The sequence below is a fragment of the Fragaria vesca genome, linkage group LG1, assembly GCF_000184155.1.
Source record: "Fragaria vesca subsp. vesca linkage group LG1, FraVesHawaii_1.0, whole genome shotgun sequence".
Lineage (NCBI taxonomy): Eukaryota > Viridiplantae > Streptophyta > Magnoliopsida > Rosales > Rosaceae > Fragaria > Fragaria vesca.
The window spans coordinates 2,273,173-2,290,951 of NC_020491.1; the positions used below are offsets into that span (position 1 = coordinate 2,273,173).

General features: G+C 39.4%; 5 protein-coding genes across 5 annotated transcripts; 1 reads left to right on the top strand and 4 right to left on the bottom strand.

The window, feature by feature from the left end:
• Positions 1-23: 23 nt before the first annotated feature.
• On the top strand, positions 24-1,723 carry LOC101306673 (putative glycerol-3-phosphate transporter 5-like; the record flags this gene model as incomplete). The annotated part of the gene is made up of 2 exons (XM_004288709.1): positions 24-879; positions 1,093-1,723. Coding segments are annotated over 2 exons (1,401 nt in total), but the record flags the coding sequence as incomplete, so codon positions are not given.
• Positions 1,724-1,840: 117 nt separating this feature from the next.
• LOC101296420 (probable protein phosphatase 2C 27-like) lies at positions 1,841-4,518 on the bottom strand. The gene is made up of 4 exons (XM_004287187.1): positions 4,260-4,518; positions 3,347-3,547; positions 3,028-3,239; positions 1,841-2,740 (listed from the first exon to the last, which is right to left on the bottom strand). Exons 1-4 carry the CDS (start codon positions 4,359-4,361, stop codon positions 2,179-2,181), a joined length of 1,077 nt encoding a protein of 358 aa, XP_004287235.1. The 5' UTR covers positions 4,362-4,518; the 3' UTR covers positions 1,841-2,178.
• A 1,828-nt stretch (positions 4,519-6,346) lies between these two features.
• LOC101296703 (40S ribosomal protein S11-1-like) lies at positions 6,347-7,709 on the bottom strand. The gene is made up of 6 exons (XM_004287188.1): positions 7,618-7,709; positions 7,498-7,538; positions 7,307-7,407; positions 6,835-6,979; positions 6,629-6,718; positions 6,347-6,542 (listed from the first exon to the last, which is right to left on the bottom strand). The coding sequence occupies exons 1-6, from the start codon at positions 7,627-7,629 to the stop codon at positions 6,449-6,451; spliced, it is 483 nt and encodes a 160-aa protein (XP_004287236.1). The 5' UTR covers positions 7,630-7,709; the 3' UTR covers positions 6,347-6,448.
• Positions 7,710-8,701: 992 nt separating this feature from the next.
• LOC101296137 lies at positions 8,702-14,147 on the bottom strand. Its single transcript, XM_004287186.1, has 16 exons — positions 14,015-14,147; positions 13,319-13,445; positions 13,094-13,211; positions 12,713-12,793; positions 12,434-12,534; positions 12,272-12,343; positions 11,819-11,983; positions 11,638-11,707; positions 11,377-11,546; positions 11,016-11,180; positions 10,850-10,921; positions 10,631-10,760; positions 10,155-10,541; positions 9,595-10,004; positions 9,317-9,397; positions 8,702-8,934 (listed from the first exon to the last, which is right to left on the bottom strand). The coding sequence occupies exons 2-16, from the start codon at positions 13,421-13,423 to the stop codon at positions 8,926-8,928; spliced, it is 2,136 nt and encodes a 711-aa protein (XP_004287234.1). The 5' UTR covers positions 13,424-13,445; positions 14,015-14,147; the 3' UTR covers positions 8,702-8,925.
• A 1,731-nt stretch (positions 14,148-15,878) lies between these two features.
• Positions 15,879-16,938, bottom strand: LOC101306962. Its single transcript, XM_004288710.1, has 2 exons — positions 16,134-16,938; positions 15,879-16,042 (listed from the first exon to the last, which is right to left on the bottom strand). Exon 1 carries the CDS (start codon positions 16,936-16,938, stop codon positions 16,138-16,140), a length of 801 nt encoding a protein of 266 aa, XP_004288758.1. The 3' UTR covers positions 15,879-16,042; positions 16,134-16,137.
• Positions 16,939-17,779: the final 841 nt, after the last annotated feature.

Genomic DNA, 17,779 nt, shown 5'->3' on the forward strand with positions numbered 1-17,779 from the left:
GTCCTGATCATCACCTTCCTTGCCTATGCTTCCTTCCACGCCTCCAGGAAGCCCCCCAGCATCGTCAAGAGTGTTCTTGGCCCCAACTCCAGTCCAATTCGAGCTCTTTCGACACCGGTTGGGCTCCCTTTAATGGCCCTGATGGCACTCACAGGCTTGGAGAACTTGATCTTGCATTTCTATCTGCATATTCTATTGGAATGTATTTTGCAGGGCATGTTGGTGATAGGATTGATTTGAGGTTGTTTCTTGCTTATGGGATGTTAGGGAGTGGAGTTTTGACATGTCTTTTCGGGTTAGGTTATTGGTGCAATGTGCATATGTTGTGGTACTTTGTGGGTGTGCAAGTTGTGTGTGGGTTGTTTCAGTCAATAGGGTGGCCTTGTGTTGTGGCAGTTGTGGGGAATTGGTTTGGGAAGACGAAAAGGGGGTTGATAATGGGTGTGTGGAGTTCACATACTTCGGTTGGGAACATTGTGGGATCGGTTATTGCTTCCGGGGTTTTGGAATACGGATGGGGTTGGTCGTTTGTTGTGCCTGGAGTTTTGGTGATATTGGTGGGAGGTTTGGTGTTTTTGTTTCTTCCTGTGAGGCCGGAGGACTTGGGGTTTGAGGTGCCGGGGAAGGAGGAGGTTGAGATGAATCTGGAGGTTAATGGGGTGGTGAATGTGGAGAAGGTGGAATCAGAAGAAGCTGGATTACTTAGAGGGGAAAATGTAGATGCTGATGTTGGTGCTGGGGCGGAAACTTTGACTGCGATTGGGTTTTTGGAGGCGTGGAGGTTGCCGGGGGTTGCGCCATTTGCGTTCTGCCTCTTCTTTTCGAAGCTGGTGTCTTACACTTTCCTGTACTGGTTGCCTTTCTACATAAGGCACACAGGTAATTCTTTGACTCTGATGCTCTTGTATGATAAACTGAATTATTTTGGCAATGTTTGTGCTTAGGATCACAAGAAAGATGCATGTGCTGTATGAAATACCAAATAGAATTAAAGAAATCAGTGTTCATAACTATAGATTTCAATTTACTTATTGTAGTTTGGTGTTATTATGAACTCGTCATATTAATCATGACTTCTGTTTTACCTTGTAGCTGTTGCTGGGGTGCATCTGTCACACAAAACTGCTGGAAACCTTTCTACAATATTCGATATTGGAGGAGTCCTTGGTGGAATTCTAGCGGGATTGATATCAGATATGCTTGAAGCTCGGGCTGTTACATCAATTGCATTTTTGTTACTTTCAGTCCCAGCCCTTGTTCTCTACAGGGCATATGGAAGCTTATCTATGTTTGCCAACATTGTTCTGATGTTTATTGCCGGATTGCTGGTGAATGGTCCATATGCGCTCATCACAACAGCTGTTGCTGCTGATCTCGGCACTCAGACCTTAATCAGAGGCAATTCTCGTGCCTTGGCTACTGTAACCGCAATCATAGATGGTACGGGGTCTGTTGGAGCAGCTCTTGGTCCTCTTTTGGCAGGCTACATTTCAACAAGGGGATGGAACAGCGTTTTCTTGATGCTAATTGTTGCTATATTTTGTGCCACTTTGTTTTTGATACGCATTGCTAGAACTGAGATTAAAGAGAAGTTGAGCGGGAAAATATGGTTTTGGTGTAGCATAGACACACAATGATTGAGAAGTAATAGACAGAAATTCTTGTAAGATTACGGTACAGCATAGACACAATGATTGAGAAGTAATAGACCGAAACTTTTTGTTTTAGTGTATTCTTGAAGTCTGAGTATCAGTTTGATGACTCTTTGTGCACTTGTGATAAAATCGTTAAAGGAAGAATATAAAGGGTAAACAACCAAAATGTTGGAAAGGAAAAGAAGAGTATGTACAAATTCAAAGCTAAAAGTACAGTTACAGAACAATTTATAAGCAACTGAGAACTGCCTTAACCTCTCATATGCAACGCAATTCCTTACCTCAAAGTTTGATCTCCATTATGTTCTATTAGTGTACAGACTGTTATCCCAAAACTTGGCAATACGAATGTCTTCTGCATCCTTCTCATCTTCTGTAGAATCAACTGAAGCACTAGATATAGAGGAAGCAAGGCTGCAGTCCCTGGATATATATACAGAAGCCGAAGTTCTTATTGATCAATTCTAAGTTTTAACCTTTGCCCATCACCAGAAACATCAACAAATGGAGCACACTAGTTCATCTATTGATCTAAGAAGAACTGAAGATTTTGTAGTCCCTCAGCAGAAATACTACGTCTGACTCTAGACCTTTCGACTACCACATGTGGAGGTGGCTCCAAGTGGAAACTCACCATAACAAGTGTCAAATTGTCAGTTGCACCACGTTTTATTGCCTCCTCTACTATTTGCTTGCAACACAGCTTCACATCATTGTGCTCTTGGAGTTTCCTTCGAGCAAAGTCTACGGCATTTTGGTTGGTGAAGACATCCCATATTCCATCACTACCAATGATTAAAAATTCATCATCCTTGGTCAGTGTTGTCAATTTAAGTTCTGGCTCAGCACTCAAGGGTCCTCCCCTTTCACCTTCATCCTTCAATCCTTCAAGATGCCAATCACCTAATGCACGGGTAACCCCTAACTGACCATTCAGATAACCATCATCAACATATCCACCCAAAGACTCAATCCTCATCCTTTCTTTTGTGCAGCAGGGTCTATGATCTTTTGACATTTCTATAGCTGCTCCATTTCGTGACAATATAGCCCTACAATCTCCGGCATTCGCCACAAGCAAAGACCTGTCCAACAATAACGTTTTTTTTTTATAAGGAACAACAAACAGAACAAAAGTCTGACGAAAACAAACTAAGCAGTATCAAGAACTTAGACGTGAGAAGGGGCCAACAAAGAGTAGATGTAAATGAAGTAATTCAATTCCAATGTAACACCCCATGTTTGGGCCGGTTACTTCCTTTCCTATACTTTAAGCACAAGCACCAAGACTAGCAGATTTTTTCAATATATTGCTTGTAAGACGACATGAAGTAAATGCAGCCTATGAACACTGGAACAAAGAGTTTCTTACCTCCCAAATATCATTGCAGTGAGTGCAGTTGTGCCAGAAGCAAGGGAAGACCGAACAGAGCAAGTTTTTGCAAATGCAGCATCTGTCTCAACAAATGACCTTGTTATTACCTTTTCAAGCTCTACCGGAAAGTCAGAATCCTCAACAATAACTCTTGGCAAGTTGTCACGAACAAATTGCGCTGCATCTTTTCCCCCATGACCATCAAATACCTGTTTAAATTGACATCGCATCATTCAGACCATGACTTAGAATGGAAAGCAAAGAAGCATTGCCATACAGCGAAGTGTAGTAAACAGAAGAAGGTAAGTGAACTTACACCATAGAAGGAGATAGCTTCTTCGTCATTGAGTACATTATAACCAAATTTCTTAGCCAAGTCACCAATGCATATATGAGTATCTTCCATATGGGAGCGAAATCCAATATCAGACCACTCTCCTGACCGAAGGGCAGGGACAAAGTGTAACATGTTCTGTTTTGGATCTACAACTACTGAATCCTCAGATATGCTTTCCAGCTGAAAGATTAACAAAATAACAAAACTTAGATCAGATATAAGTCTCAAGAACAATTAACTTACGGAACTCAAACTTCTCCCCAACTAATATCTAAACTTCTGCAGGACAAACCAACCATAAATAAACCTCGGATTAAAGAACAAAATTTAAATAGCACCTAACCATCAACCAAATCAGGATGTTCACAAAAGGGTGGAAATGAATTGCTAAAAACAAAGTCATTATATAAAAAGAAAAAGAGTATGAAACATCAATCATTCTCTTTTTCCCTGTTCTGTAACTTCTTTCAGATAAACTGAAATCGAAGCACAAAGAATAGAAACTGTCCCACACAAGAATACGAACCTCAAAATATCATAGTTTGATCATAAATAAACACATTTATTTGGTAAAAGTTCACCTTCCAGATTCCCAATCATTCACAGCAAGCCAATTAAATTGCAGCTTACTAAAAAGGATTGGTCTTTAACAGTTTAACATGTGAAAACAGTACAGCATTATTAATCAAGCTGAAAACTTTCATATCTGATACAGTAAAAACCAATTACTATAGTAAAGTGCAGAATCATGAGTAATGTCAATCATGAACCAAATAAGAGACCCAAATCCCAGAGCTCAATTTCAACCAAATGGGTCCTAAAAAGTTCCAAACTTGACAACAACCCAACAAAGCTAAGCCATCAAAGAACACAAAATTGATTGAATTCTCACCTGAAACGAATTCAACACGGTGCTCTGCTGATCGGAGCTCATCACCATAGATTCCTTGTTGTTGTTCTCCATGTTTCCCATTTCTGCATCATTCAAACACATGCCTTAGTGCTTTGAGATGAAAGATTATAATGTCGGTGCTATTTTCAGTGCTTGAATTCTCAGCAAAGTTGTAGAGGGAATCAAATAGTAGAAACAGAGAGAACAGAGGAAATATAAACTTGTGGAGAGAAGAAGATTCTGGGAATATGTGAGTGGGAAATGGGGGCCTCTGTTTTAGACTATTGACTATTGAGTATTTATCAGAGAGAAAGATGAAAGAATGGAGATTCCAGATTTTTCTGTGAAAATGTGGCTGAAAATCAGTTTGTTGGGTTCTATAATATTATTATTCTTGTAACCAAAAATAATAATAATATTATTATTCTACTGAAAAAAGAAGAAGAAGTTTTTTGGTCTTGCTTCTTGCTTACAGATGAGGTAAGCTAAAACTGGGACTGTATTTTGTTGCCTATTTCCTTGTCTCAAAATTTAGAGGAGGTAAAGATGCCAAGTTTTGGTGTTGATTAATATCTATATTGTGTTTGACCAAGATCACCAACTAACATCTTCACCAAAAAGGGTTCCACTTTCTGAAATGTCACAACCACTAAAACCAGGTTTATTTATCTTAGTGATTAACTACCGATAATCATATCAGAGGAATTAGGCCATGTGTTGTTAGTGGTTACTGGGTAGGGTGTGTGATATTCTCAAAGAAATGTAATGGAAAAAGATTATGTTATTAGCATAACAAGGATGTGGTTAGGATAGTATTCAAAGATATATATCACATATGCTTCATTGTGGTTAGGAATATAAATTTCAACCTATGTAGCATGAAAGAGATCAAATCCGATATATTTCAAACACAATTGATGAACCTTTGTTTTATTTAATCAACAATAATTGCCCCCTAAAAAGTTTGAAAGTGAACGGAAAGGTATGTTCAATGTGAAAGTGATCATGCAAGACAATGACCTTAGATTTTTTTTTTTTTTCTTTTTCCCCTCCTTTATTCTGCCTCAACTTTTTCACAATAACAAATCTCCAGAAAATATCTTCTCCTCTTATATGGAAACTCTGCTCCTTGTTCATCAAGCACAGTGATAATTTGCTGTTCTGGGTCATTTCATTTACACCATTGTTATTGCCCTTTGCCCATTTAAAAGGTTTTTCCACAATAATATGAAGCACCACTATTCTTTCCAGTAACTTCTATATTTACAGTTTTGGGTAAAATTCTTTTGCAAATGTGAACACAGTGAAGAAATGGAATATAATTTAGCTGTGAGTCTTTGCTGTCATATTCAGAAGTTTGAGCCTAGGAGACGTACTCTGTTAGTTTTCTGGGAAAACTTTAATTGGTTAGTTGGTAAGTATTGGTTGAAGGAGAATCTTCATCTTTCAGATGACACAACACACAAGTGAGACTGATACGTGGCCCAATTGTTGTCACCCACAAATTCACTTGTGGTTTCAAACAGAACAGTAACATATCATGAATTGATAGTATGCAAGTGCTTTTGTCAATGAATCGAAATTTTAGAGCTACGTTGGCAACGATCAGGTTGTTTGTATGGATCAATCGCCTTGCTTGCACGTTTTACATGGATCTTCCCTTGTTTAAGCGGTAGGTGATCAATCACCATTTTCTTGTTTGACGATTTCATATAGAACTTCTGGCACCGCGATTTGATTAATAAATATAGCTATAGCTTAGATTATGCTCGATAGCATTACTCCAACTTACTGTTTTTCAACAAGTTTTAAACACTGGTTTTTAAGAATCCATCATGTTAAGAGTTTTTGTTTTCTGTTTTCATTACACCAAAAAAAAGATTTGCCGGAAGAATCATGCAGGTTGGTCTGACTCAAAACAAGTTCCACTTCATCACAAACGCGATTGCCACAAAAGAAAAGTGGCAAGAACTACGGAAGAACTAATACGAATTAAGATAATATGCGCAGTTTTGATCCTGGACTGAAAACAACATACCAAAGGATCTCCAAAATTCCAAAATCTAAATAATAATCAAAAGTTTTAACAACAGAATGGGCAGCACCGTTAACCATTAATAGTCTTCTCAAAGTTCATAATCAGTTCACCCTAAACCATCTACAATATCACCCTACCATGAGAATTAGACTTAACTTCCAGTGAAAGCCTTCTTTCCAAAAGCTGACGACGATCCAGCGGGAATCACCTTCAGCACATTGAACCTCTTGGTCTTGGACAATGGCCTAAACATAGACAAACAAATAAAAGATGAGCAACGCACACATATTAGAACACTCCATCAAGAGTAGTAGTGGCTTAGAAATTTGACCTGCACTGCCCGATGATAACATGGTCTCCTTCTTTCACACGGAAGCATGGAGACACGTGTGCAGCAATGTTCGAGTGCCTCTTCTCATATCTGAAGCATGATACGAAACAGAATATTTCAGTATTACATAAAAGAGCATCCTTTTACTTTACCACAATGAAAACATAACTTGTAGAAATCAAGAGAAATGAACTCCAATACCGTACCTTTGATACTTCTTGATATAATGCAGGTAATTCCGTCGAACAATAATGGTCTTGTTCATCTTAGCGCTGTGGCAAGTACCAGCTAAGATACGTCCCCTGATAGAGACATTCCCAGTGAATGGGCATTTCTTATCAATGTATGTCCCTGTTAGATCCCCAAAAATATCGAATCCATATCAGCAAAAACACTAAATGCTCATCATCCAATTACTCAACTCCTCCAAGAGAAATTATACTCCCACATTTCCCTAGTTCAGCTAGGAACATCTTATATCATCAAGGCTATACTAAACACACTTTTCGCCATTCTACGAGAATTCAAACCATCCAATAACAAAGAGCAATGCGATCACACATTTTTGTACTGAAACAAATCGATCAAATTGCCACAAACAAATCAAAAACTCAAGTAAAACACAACATGTCCATACACACACTACTCCATTTCACAACAAAATCGAGAGTGCAATACCTTCGATGGCATCCCTCGGGGTCTTGAAGCCGAGCCCGACGCTCTTCCAGAACCGGTTGCCACCTTTTCCAGGTCTCTTTCCCTTTCCGGTTTTCTTCGAGCTAAAAAACCAAATCAAAACCTTAAGAAAACAAAAATCATGATCAAATTGAATAAAAACCAAATCTTGATTTTGAAGCTGAGAAATTCACCTCAAGAACACCTTAGGCTGCTTCAGAAAAGCTTTCTCGGTCTGAAACCAAATCACACTGTTAGTGAGAGCAACTAAACCCTAACCAAAGAGTAGAGAGAGAGAAAGAGAGAGAGCGAACCTGTTCGGCCATGATTGATTGCTCGGAGAGACGAAGGTGAGTTTCGGCGGAGGCTCGGCGGCAGTTAAGCTCTAAACCCTAAGATGCACCAGCTGTGAGCTTCTCCTACAAATTATAAGGGCGGCAATTCGGGTCGGTTTGGGCCCAGTTTAAGCCGGTTTTTCTCATGGGCCAGAATGGATTGTACCTTTGGGCCTTATGAACTATGTTTAAACACGTGTCCTGAAGGAAGCTGTGATCAAAAGCATAGAGCTTGTGGCACAGATTCTCTCAACCTTTTTTTTTTTAGAAGAAAAAGAAAATTATAACGAGACGCTTCTAGGGCAGCCAATATTAACAGTATCTAAATGGAATGCTTGCGCAGCCTGAGGAGGAAGCGCACCTAGCCAAATCTTCAGAGAATGCAAACTGTACCCGAGATTTACAAGAGCATCAGCTAAGAAATTAACTTCTCGGAAGACATGATCAAAGCTGATATTATCAAACTCACTAGCAACATGAATGACAACAACTTCTCTCAACTTGAATAATAAATGTTAGATGTTATTTGAGACTACTACAAGGACTAACCTAATAAAGGTTTATATCCATCATCAGCTCACAACCTTTCTTCATATCACCGAATACATCCATCAAGGTGGTAGGGATGCTGGCTGAAAATTGAAGCATAACCCTGAAACCTTTGATCATGAAGGCGTCAAGCTCTACGGTTACTAAGAGTCGACGGAGAGGTTCGAATCCAGGGAGTCTCATGTACGTTTTGCGATCGAGCGAGGGCAAGGAGGCAGTTAAAATTCGACTCCAACTCCATGAAAACAGGTGTTGGAGAAGAAGGATATATCGAGGAAGGAATTGAGCTGCTACTCGACATATCAAAAAGCAAGTGGATTCTTGGTTGGTTGAAAAAAAAAATGGCTATATACACTGATATACAGGCAGGATGAAGAAGCTGGAGGAAAATCTATCCAAACATTTCATGTTGTCATCCAATCAGCCACCTGCTGATCTACTATAAGAGATATACAAGATAATTCAAAAACCTCACATGAATCACCCCCAAAGATGAAATTCGGACTCATAATTTCAAGTCAAATAACTCTCTCATATTTATATATCTTCAAAATCACGTCCCCAGAGCAAATCATAACTCAAAAGTTCTACAATCTTGCTTGAGATGTAAAAAAAGAAAGCCGATATTGACACAATGAGTAACGCCATGCACCATTTGCCGGCAGCAGAAGTACATGATTTTGTAACTGAAGATAACTGATCACTTTTCACCATGGATAGCTGCTTAGACAAGATAACCTACTCGTTCTGCATTTTAAGAAGCCAATACTGTCAGTTCACAAAACCCAGGAGAAACTCTTAAACTTCAGTATATATTTCCTAATGCTGCGGTGTAAGATTATTGTTCCCACAAAGGATGATCTCTCTTGAATTGTAATTCTTGAACTAAGTTCACTATGTGACATCTTTAAGTTATGCTATGTAGGACATTCACTACGAATTATAAGAAGCCATGACTTGGTAGTAATCGTTAATTGTATGCTGTATGCTTCCACTACTGACTTTAAAATGTGGGGAATTTATTTTAGAGAGACAATATGACTATAACGTATGGCAACCTTAGAAGCATCAGTTAAAACAGAAAGAGAGAATCAAAACAAAAAATGGATAAGATTTTCAACAACAGCACCTTTTGACGTTTTGAACTAGGAGGCTCGTCACAATCACTCTGACTATGCCGACGCGATGTCCCAACATTGGAATTTTCCGTCTGCAAAACATATACATGATGACTTCAAGTTCTCTATTATTTAAATTTTGTTTACTTCAGCCTAAAATCAAGATTTACAAAATGTAAATTTTCTTTGGCCATGATGGGGAAAAATGCTAACTGAAATAGAAACCCAAAGCCTGTTGAAACATGAAGCATAGAAGGCCAGTAAATGATAGATGGTGTAACATGCATACCACGGTGGAAGAGTCTTGGGCCATTGTGTGCTCAGAAGAATTTTCCGCTTCTGCAGGTACATGACCTGGCTCTCTAGTTGCTGCTTGAGATATCAATGGCATTACTTGATGAAGCAAATTAGACAAAAATAATCCTTCTTCAGTAACCCTCAGTTCAGCTTCTGGAGCAACAGCAACACCACTAGGTGTCCTTGCCTGATCTGATACAGAACTAGAATTCATTCCTTGTACACTGCCATCTTCTACGCGAATTTCATCACCAGGAAAGAGAGCCCTTAGTATATTTAAAATACCGCTTGGGACCTGTCTCTCAGATTCTTGATCGTTTTGGGTTCCACCAGATGAAAAAAGGTTGATACTAACACTTCGTCCAATGGGGGGATCTGGTTGCCTTATATAGGGAGTTGATCCTGCAAGACACAGCCAGTATAAGTATTTCAACTAGTATAGCTACTTCAGAGTCTTGGTTAACTAATGTAGAAGAGACAAACTCAATCCGGTTGGCGTACTTGGTTTATAATTTTGTAATACTCAACAGAAAGAAAAAATGGAAATATTACCCTCTCTTGCAGGATCTGTAATGTTTTCTGAAGATTGCCGATCAGTATGAAGGCCGGCAGGATGACGATCACCAGATGCTTGAGATACTTGCTCAGCATTCACATTTCCAGAAGCTACATTTTGAGACCTTCCAAGAAATGGATAGTATAACCCAAATGAACTACCAGCAGACTCCGATGGTATGCGACTGCCAAGTACGGTCCTGATTGGCACTACCCTTGGCCTTACACCCAAATCTCCAGCAGAAGCTGAACCATCTGAGATACTTGGCGCTGTTTGATTGGCAGGATTTTCACCACCTGAACTTGGTGCTGCGTTTCTTTGTAAAGGTTGCTGAAGATCGAGATGCTCCTCTCGATTGACATTGGCAGTGGTCGTTGGTGAACCTTATGGTGAAAGTAAATAATACTTATACACGGGCATATATTTTACATCAAACAAGAAGTAGACAGAACATGGAATATATAACAGGTACCTCTTCGTATTTGTATATCAATACGCCTTGGATGAAAACCAGAACCAAATCCATTCAGTAGACCAGAACCAGGCTGCAGAGCTCCCATGGGCATGGCACCTACACTCATTCCTGATTGAAATGGAAGAGGCTGGCCGAGTATCATTCAGTCTCAATCAGCACAGATAAACAAACTTCAGAAGAGAGATTTCAATCTCTGATTTAGGTGTAGAAAAATACCTGAACCATTATAGGGTTAGGACCCGTCGGGGATATGAAAACTGCAGGTCCAGCATTAACCACTGCATCAGACTGTGAGAGATGAGCCAAAAAAAAAAATTACACATCAGATAATACTCGAAAGGAATTTGATGAGTCAGAAAGCAAATTTGGATTCAGATGATACCGGTGTTAGGCCCATTTGCACTGTCATCATTGTACGGCCAAGTTCAAGTAAACAGGCACCTAAATTATGAATCACGGCTCCGGTACTCAATGAACTGGCTTGGATTCGCCTCCTTACTGAGTGATCCGTCACATTTGCTTGATTCTCCAACTGGCTTGCAAGTTGCTGCAAAGATGATGTAGCATGAAAAATCACTATGTCTTTTCGTTTAACAGAATAAAATCAAAGAGTCGTAAGCTTGTAGCTAAATTATGAGGACACCAGATAAAATCAAGCTACTAGCACACTATCGAATTTGAAAGGCCAAATTATATACTAGCGACAATATATAGGAAATTTACAATTACACTTGAGAACGCACAAGTAGAGAGTCTCCAACTTGTTCAATGAGTAATAGTCTAGCAGTACGGATGACTTCTGCCAATGATGCAGGTGAGGGGGGGCCCTCTCGTCTTATTCCAGAACCAGATGACGAATTCGAACTTCCGTCATTCCTATGAATAGCTGCTTGACTCTGTCCTCCATCTCTGGCTGTTAGTGAATCAATAAAAGCAATTATAGAAAACCAGAAGCATAGGTGAAAAAAACATAAATTATCAAAAGACCTATGGAGAATACTCACCAATTGCCTGAAAGTCGCGCCTTATATGACTCAGATATCGAGATAAAGTATTCAACGAATCAGGAATCACCTAAAAGGACCACCAATAAAGCAGAAAAGTCAATTCATACAGATCCAAATACTAAACATCAAAGCAGGCATAAAATAAAATGATAGAATAAAGTTGGAACTTTAAACTTGCCAGAGGTGGCAGATTCCCCAATGAAAATGCCGCGGACTGACCAAAAGTGTCATTTGATCCATCAGGTTGAGCCCTTGCGGTAGTTTGCTCAGAAAGAAGTTGGGTTAAACCAAACAAACCACTCAAACCTGATGTCCTTTCTGGCCTATTTGTCCCAGGAGGAAACTGCAGCATATCAACCATCCATGTACCAAATTTAAGATACAAGTACAGAGAAGTAATTGACATTCGACAAAAAGTGGTATATGAACGTAGATTATACACAATATTTATTAATTCTCAAGAGGCGCCATTGCAATTTCTCTTTTCCTTTCAACATCAAACAATGCAAAGAAGCATGGCTAAATTTTTTACTTCGGCACCCACCAGACCCGAATAAGTCAAGTGTGCAGTTACAGGCATACTTTGGGTCATATAAGGTTTAGCTTGAGTTTTTAAAGTTTTAACGTTTACCATGACATCAACCCCTTCACTGGCACTTGCAATATTTGGAATTCCGACAGAGCCCAGAACAGCGGAGAGAAACTACACACCAGCAGAGATAATAATAAAAAAACCATCATAATTAGACATAATTCGACACGTGGGAACATATATCATTTAGTTAGTACTCACCCGACTATAATCTGGTTGAACATCCCCCCCAACAGGCAAACTGAAACTTTCAATGAAGACACTTGATCGACCACGGCTTGTACTTGAAGCAGGATCAGTTGCTAAAACCAGTGAAAGCATGCAAAAAACAGCTGTGAGATTTAACAATTGTACCAATAGATTGAAAAGAGAAACATTAGCGTGTCAAAAGCTTATACCACAATTTCCATAGAAGATGTGGCCAATCATATATTGTCAAAAGAAACATTTAAAGAATATCATTATACGAGTGATATCAACCTGAATGATCTGCTAGTCCCTCAGATGATGGTGGAATAGGTTGTCTGACAACCAAATGTAAGGTGTGGCCATCCTCAACATCTAAATCATGTTAAGAAAATATTTGAAATGCTTCATATCAAAATCTGGTGAGTGAAACTTATTTAAAAGTAGCAAGGGGCATATGAGCTTGACTCAATAAATTGATATTAAATCCATCTTAAGCAGTAACTTATAGCCGCGCATAGTTAATATCCCAGATTGATTGGTGACATATTATACTAGCTATGTATCTTGAAGGACGAAGAGATAAAGCACTCTTAAGTAACAAAGACAGCACAGAGTTTCAAAGCTTCAACTTCTACCAATCAAAACATTGAAAACAACAAAAGAATAGGATACGATAGGCGGAGAGAAGCTGATCATCCTTGAGAACTTTTCCTCTGCATATTAGCCGTTGTTGCTCTGACAGCACACCAGTAACAGAGGCAATCTGTTCTTTCAAAATAGGAACTGGCATCTGCAGTTCATAAAACAAGATATTTAGAAAGCTTCAACAGCACATATAATACCGGCATGTCCTCACAGGAATTATTGAACTATTCTGGAACTAGCAAGAGTACTTACCTCTTTATCCACTTTGAGAGTATAAGTTTGTGAATCCAATGTCTTTACTTTTATCTCTATCGTGGGCTCACTCATCAAAATATCTTCAGCGCCAGTACTTCCCATTCTTCTCAGGTCACACCGATCCCTACAAAGAGGCAAGAGTACATACAAGTCATAATCATTCCACTTCCTTTTCTCCCCATGTATGATTCTCCAAAATCTAAACCGATATTGTAAACACAAATTTCACTTAAAAAAAAAACTCGTCCTCACTATTCTGCACTGACAGAACTAAACTCAATTCCAAGTCTGCAAACATGCAACACAACACAAAAACTGCACACAATGACATTGTGTATGACATATGAAGCTGCAAATAAACATACATAAACATCAAACTCTTCTCAACCCAATAATCAACCAAAACCCAAAAACAACAAAACCCTCTTCAACTGAACCAACTCAATTCCCAATTCAACAACATGCAATCCTCACATCACCAAACCCCAAGAAATCCTAGGGTTTCAGACCCAACAAAAACATACACACACAATAAAGACTCAAACTTTCGCAACCAGCAACCGCAAAACTCGTATCCGGCAAGCACCCAATAATAACCAGACCCGAACCCGCCCGAAAACCCGACTCACCCACCTAGAAACCGGAAAAACGAAAACCCCAATTCGGCCACGATCAAGATTCAAGAAGCTGTACCTGGTTCGCCAAAAGACCAAAACTTTAAGCTTGAATTGTCGGATTTAGCCCTCCGGAGACGAGAACGGTCTCGGCGTCTGTGTCGTCTTCGGCGGTGGCGGTCGTCGGTGTGTGCCAGTAAAATGAAGGACGACGACGATGACGATGACTCGAGGGAGGGAAAAATATCGGGTGGTGTCACGAAACCCTGTAATAATAAAGTTATAGAACTTTTTTACCTCTTGTAAATTTACCCTTTTGTCTTTTTTCGATTTTCACCGCGTGCTTTTTTACTCTCGGGCTGATTTGGAATGGTAAAAAGAGGAGGGCAAATTCACCACGTGGGACCCACACACACCTGGGGAGATTTTGTTTTTGTCCATTTTAGGTTAGAATGTAAGAAATAAGATTATGGGATACGTGGTTCACCTAATCAGAGAATCATGGTCAATCATTCTGAATGTAAATTTAATGGTGAAAAGTATTATTTTAAAGTTAAATTATTTTGTTTTTAAATCTTAGATTTAAATCTAACAGTGGTACTAATGAGTTATTGACTTATTGGCAATATACACGAGTATTACGAATGTAATTCAAAAGAACAATGGTTGAAGATTATCAACTCAATTTGAATCTTGTTTTTTTTTTTTCTATTTGTTAATGCTTTTGTAATTTAATCGTTAGTCTCTCCGTCTTTGGCTAATTCTCCAACTCCTAACGAGTTAAGTGTTAGTAAATAAATATTCCTTCTTCAAAAGGAAACCATACTTACCAAAGAATAATAGAAGGACAAACCCCGATAGTGGCGCGCGCGCAGCTAGGTTTAGTTTTGGAAAGATTTTATAACTTCCATACAGAACAAGGAAATAAAAGGAATTACCTCAATGGAAGAGGAAATAGTACGTGCATGGGAGTGATGGGACCTATAAATAGCTAGGTTAGTTAATTACCTGAGCCACGCCAAGTTAACCAGTCTCGATCAAACACTGCTTCATAGTCTCAATCACCAAACTATGTCAAAATCAGTGATTCTTGTGGAGGAGATCGACAAGTTCCGATATCGTAGCGAGATTCAAGTAAAAGATATAATCAGCTCATCCACAAAGAGAAACTGGCACTCGTTGTCAGAGTTCCACCCTAGCGAGGTGGTTGTGTTCGAGTTTACTCTCACCAGGTCTTCAGAAATAATTGATTCGGTACTCTTTTCCGATCGAAAGCCGGTTATAGTCCACCGTTCCGAGCTCTTCGACGGCGTCGATACTTTGATGCATAAGGTGGTTGAGGTCACGAAAGAGGCTCTTAGAAGCATGCGTGCTCCAGACGAGTACCTGCCGGATACAATTGCAAAGATTTTCGACGTGGTTCGGTGCCTGGCAAGAGACATGAATCACCGTAATGAAGTTTCCGTTAATGTGGACATAAATTACTGTCAACTTATTGATCATGGTGATGATGACAATAGGGTTTCAGGCCAAGGATCGATGTCAATGAATTTCGGGTGGGGGTCATTAATGGAACCTCTTGATAATGATGACGGAGTCTTCAAAGTTTCTGGCTTCGCCAACCCTAATGATGCAACTAAATCAGCCATTGAGAAGTTGGAGAAAGAGACTTGCAAGTTCATGATGTGCTACTTGTAGCAATTTTGTTGAAACTTTCGGCAAGATTACTTGCGAATCTAACAACATCGAGCTATTGTTTTGATTTTCATGTTAAAGTTCTTAGATACGAGTTTATATATGCTCATGGTGCTCAAATTTAATTCGTAATTAATAATCTTTCACCATTCTAATTGAGAAACTTTCGCTGCTAAATTAAACCGACTTCAAACTCTAACTTTAGTACCAAACGGACAAGAATTTATTTATTCATCATGCCATCAAGTCGATTACATGATCAAATTATTGTTGCTAACAAACTATAGGGAAAACAAACTACATGTAATAATAGATAGCTAATTAGAAGATCAAATTCCAAATCATCATCTAGCATTGTCGAAGTCGAATAATAAGACTGATGATCTCTGCTCGTTCCCATCATTATTCTAGTCTGCAACATAATTAAACAACTCATCAATTCACTAAAATTTCACACAAATTGGCTAGAAGGAGTATGCATGGCTGACCAAGTTATGACATACCTGATTAAAACATGGCTGGGGGTGGCGGGCTTACATTCATGCATATTGCAATACACACAGGTATACAAGCCGCCGGTGGAATATCCCTTGGTATATTGAATCGTTTCCAACCAGGAGGACTGGGTGGAGATCTAGGAGGTGTAGGAGCTACCGGAGCAGGGGGAGGGGGAGTACCAGGAGGGGTAGGAGCTTGCGGAGCTGGGGGAGGCGGAGTACCAGGAGGCGTAGGAGCTTGCGGAGTTGGGGGAGGTGGAGTACCAGGCGGTGTAGGAGCTTCAGGAGCTGGAGGAGGGGGAGTACCAGGAGTTGTAGGAGTTGGGGGAGTAACCGGAGCTGGTGGAGTAACCGGAGTTGGGGGAGTAACCGGAGCTGGTGGAGTAACCGGAGTTGGGGGAGTAACCGGAGCTGGTGGAGTAACTGGAGTTGGGGGGGTTCTAGGAGTTGGGGGGTTTCTAGGAGTCGGGCGAGTTCCTCTGCGACGCCAAAAGAACCTGCTATAGGTTTGTGATGCATCAAAGATGGAGGCACAATCAGCGCTACATTGGATGGCACAAAGAGAAACATCAGCTACATTAGGACTTGGTGGTGGTGTTGGCGGTTGTGGAAGAACATCTGGTGGGGGTGATGGAGGTTGTGGAAGGACATCTGGAGGCGGAGGTAGGGTAGCCACAGCTGGAGGTGGAGATGGTGGTACTAACGCCGTGGAAGGGTCATGGCTGGGAACGGGAGGTGTAACTAAGCTCACTTGAGCTTGCAACACAACGGAATGAAGGAGCACAAACATAAGCACGGTAAAAATCCTCATGTTTTCTAGGCACTTTTGCTTGACTGCTTCTTTTTTCTGTAGATGATAAAAAATGTACAGTATGTGGCCTCTATATATAGCCATACAAGTGATACAACGTACCCTTCAAGTTATCAATCCTGAGCTCATGATCGATGATCTCCTCTTATCAATCAAATCAATTACAATTTGATTTATGTACTAGGATCATAATTACACATACATTATAAATTTATCTATCAATTACATATTATCGATCTAATCTTACCTGACCGTCAATTGTCAACAATCATGACCAAGTACGTAATTAAACAAGAGGTTAACTAGAGAAATAATTAGCTGTATCAAATTATCAATCATGAGCTCATGATCTTCTCTCATCAATCAAATTAATTACAATTTGAATTTGATTATGTGTTCGATCCTATGATATACACACAGTAAATCATATCTCTCAATCACATCTTATATGATCTTATCTGGCCGTATTCACACAATTAACAAAGATAAATTTTTGATTATTGATTGTTAAAGAACTTTGTTTGATCACTTAATAGTTTGATATCCTTAACGAATCAAAAATACGCTAATCCATGTACATCACGACTCTAAGAAAAATAGGATTAGAAAATCTCAGAGTTATGATGAATAAGCCATATAATTTAGGTTTTCCCAATTCCATCATTTCTATATATGGATTTATGTGGTTGCAAACTATACTTTACCATAATTTAATTATTAGTTGAATACATACATAAGATGAACCAGCTGCATGCCAACAACAAAACATGTATATGACATCTTGTTAATGTATACGTATTTTCTCATGTGATTTAACGTAAAATGTAATGAGATTGATTAA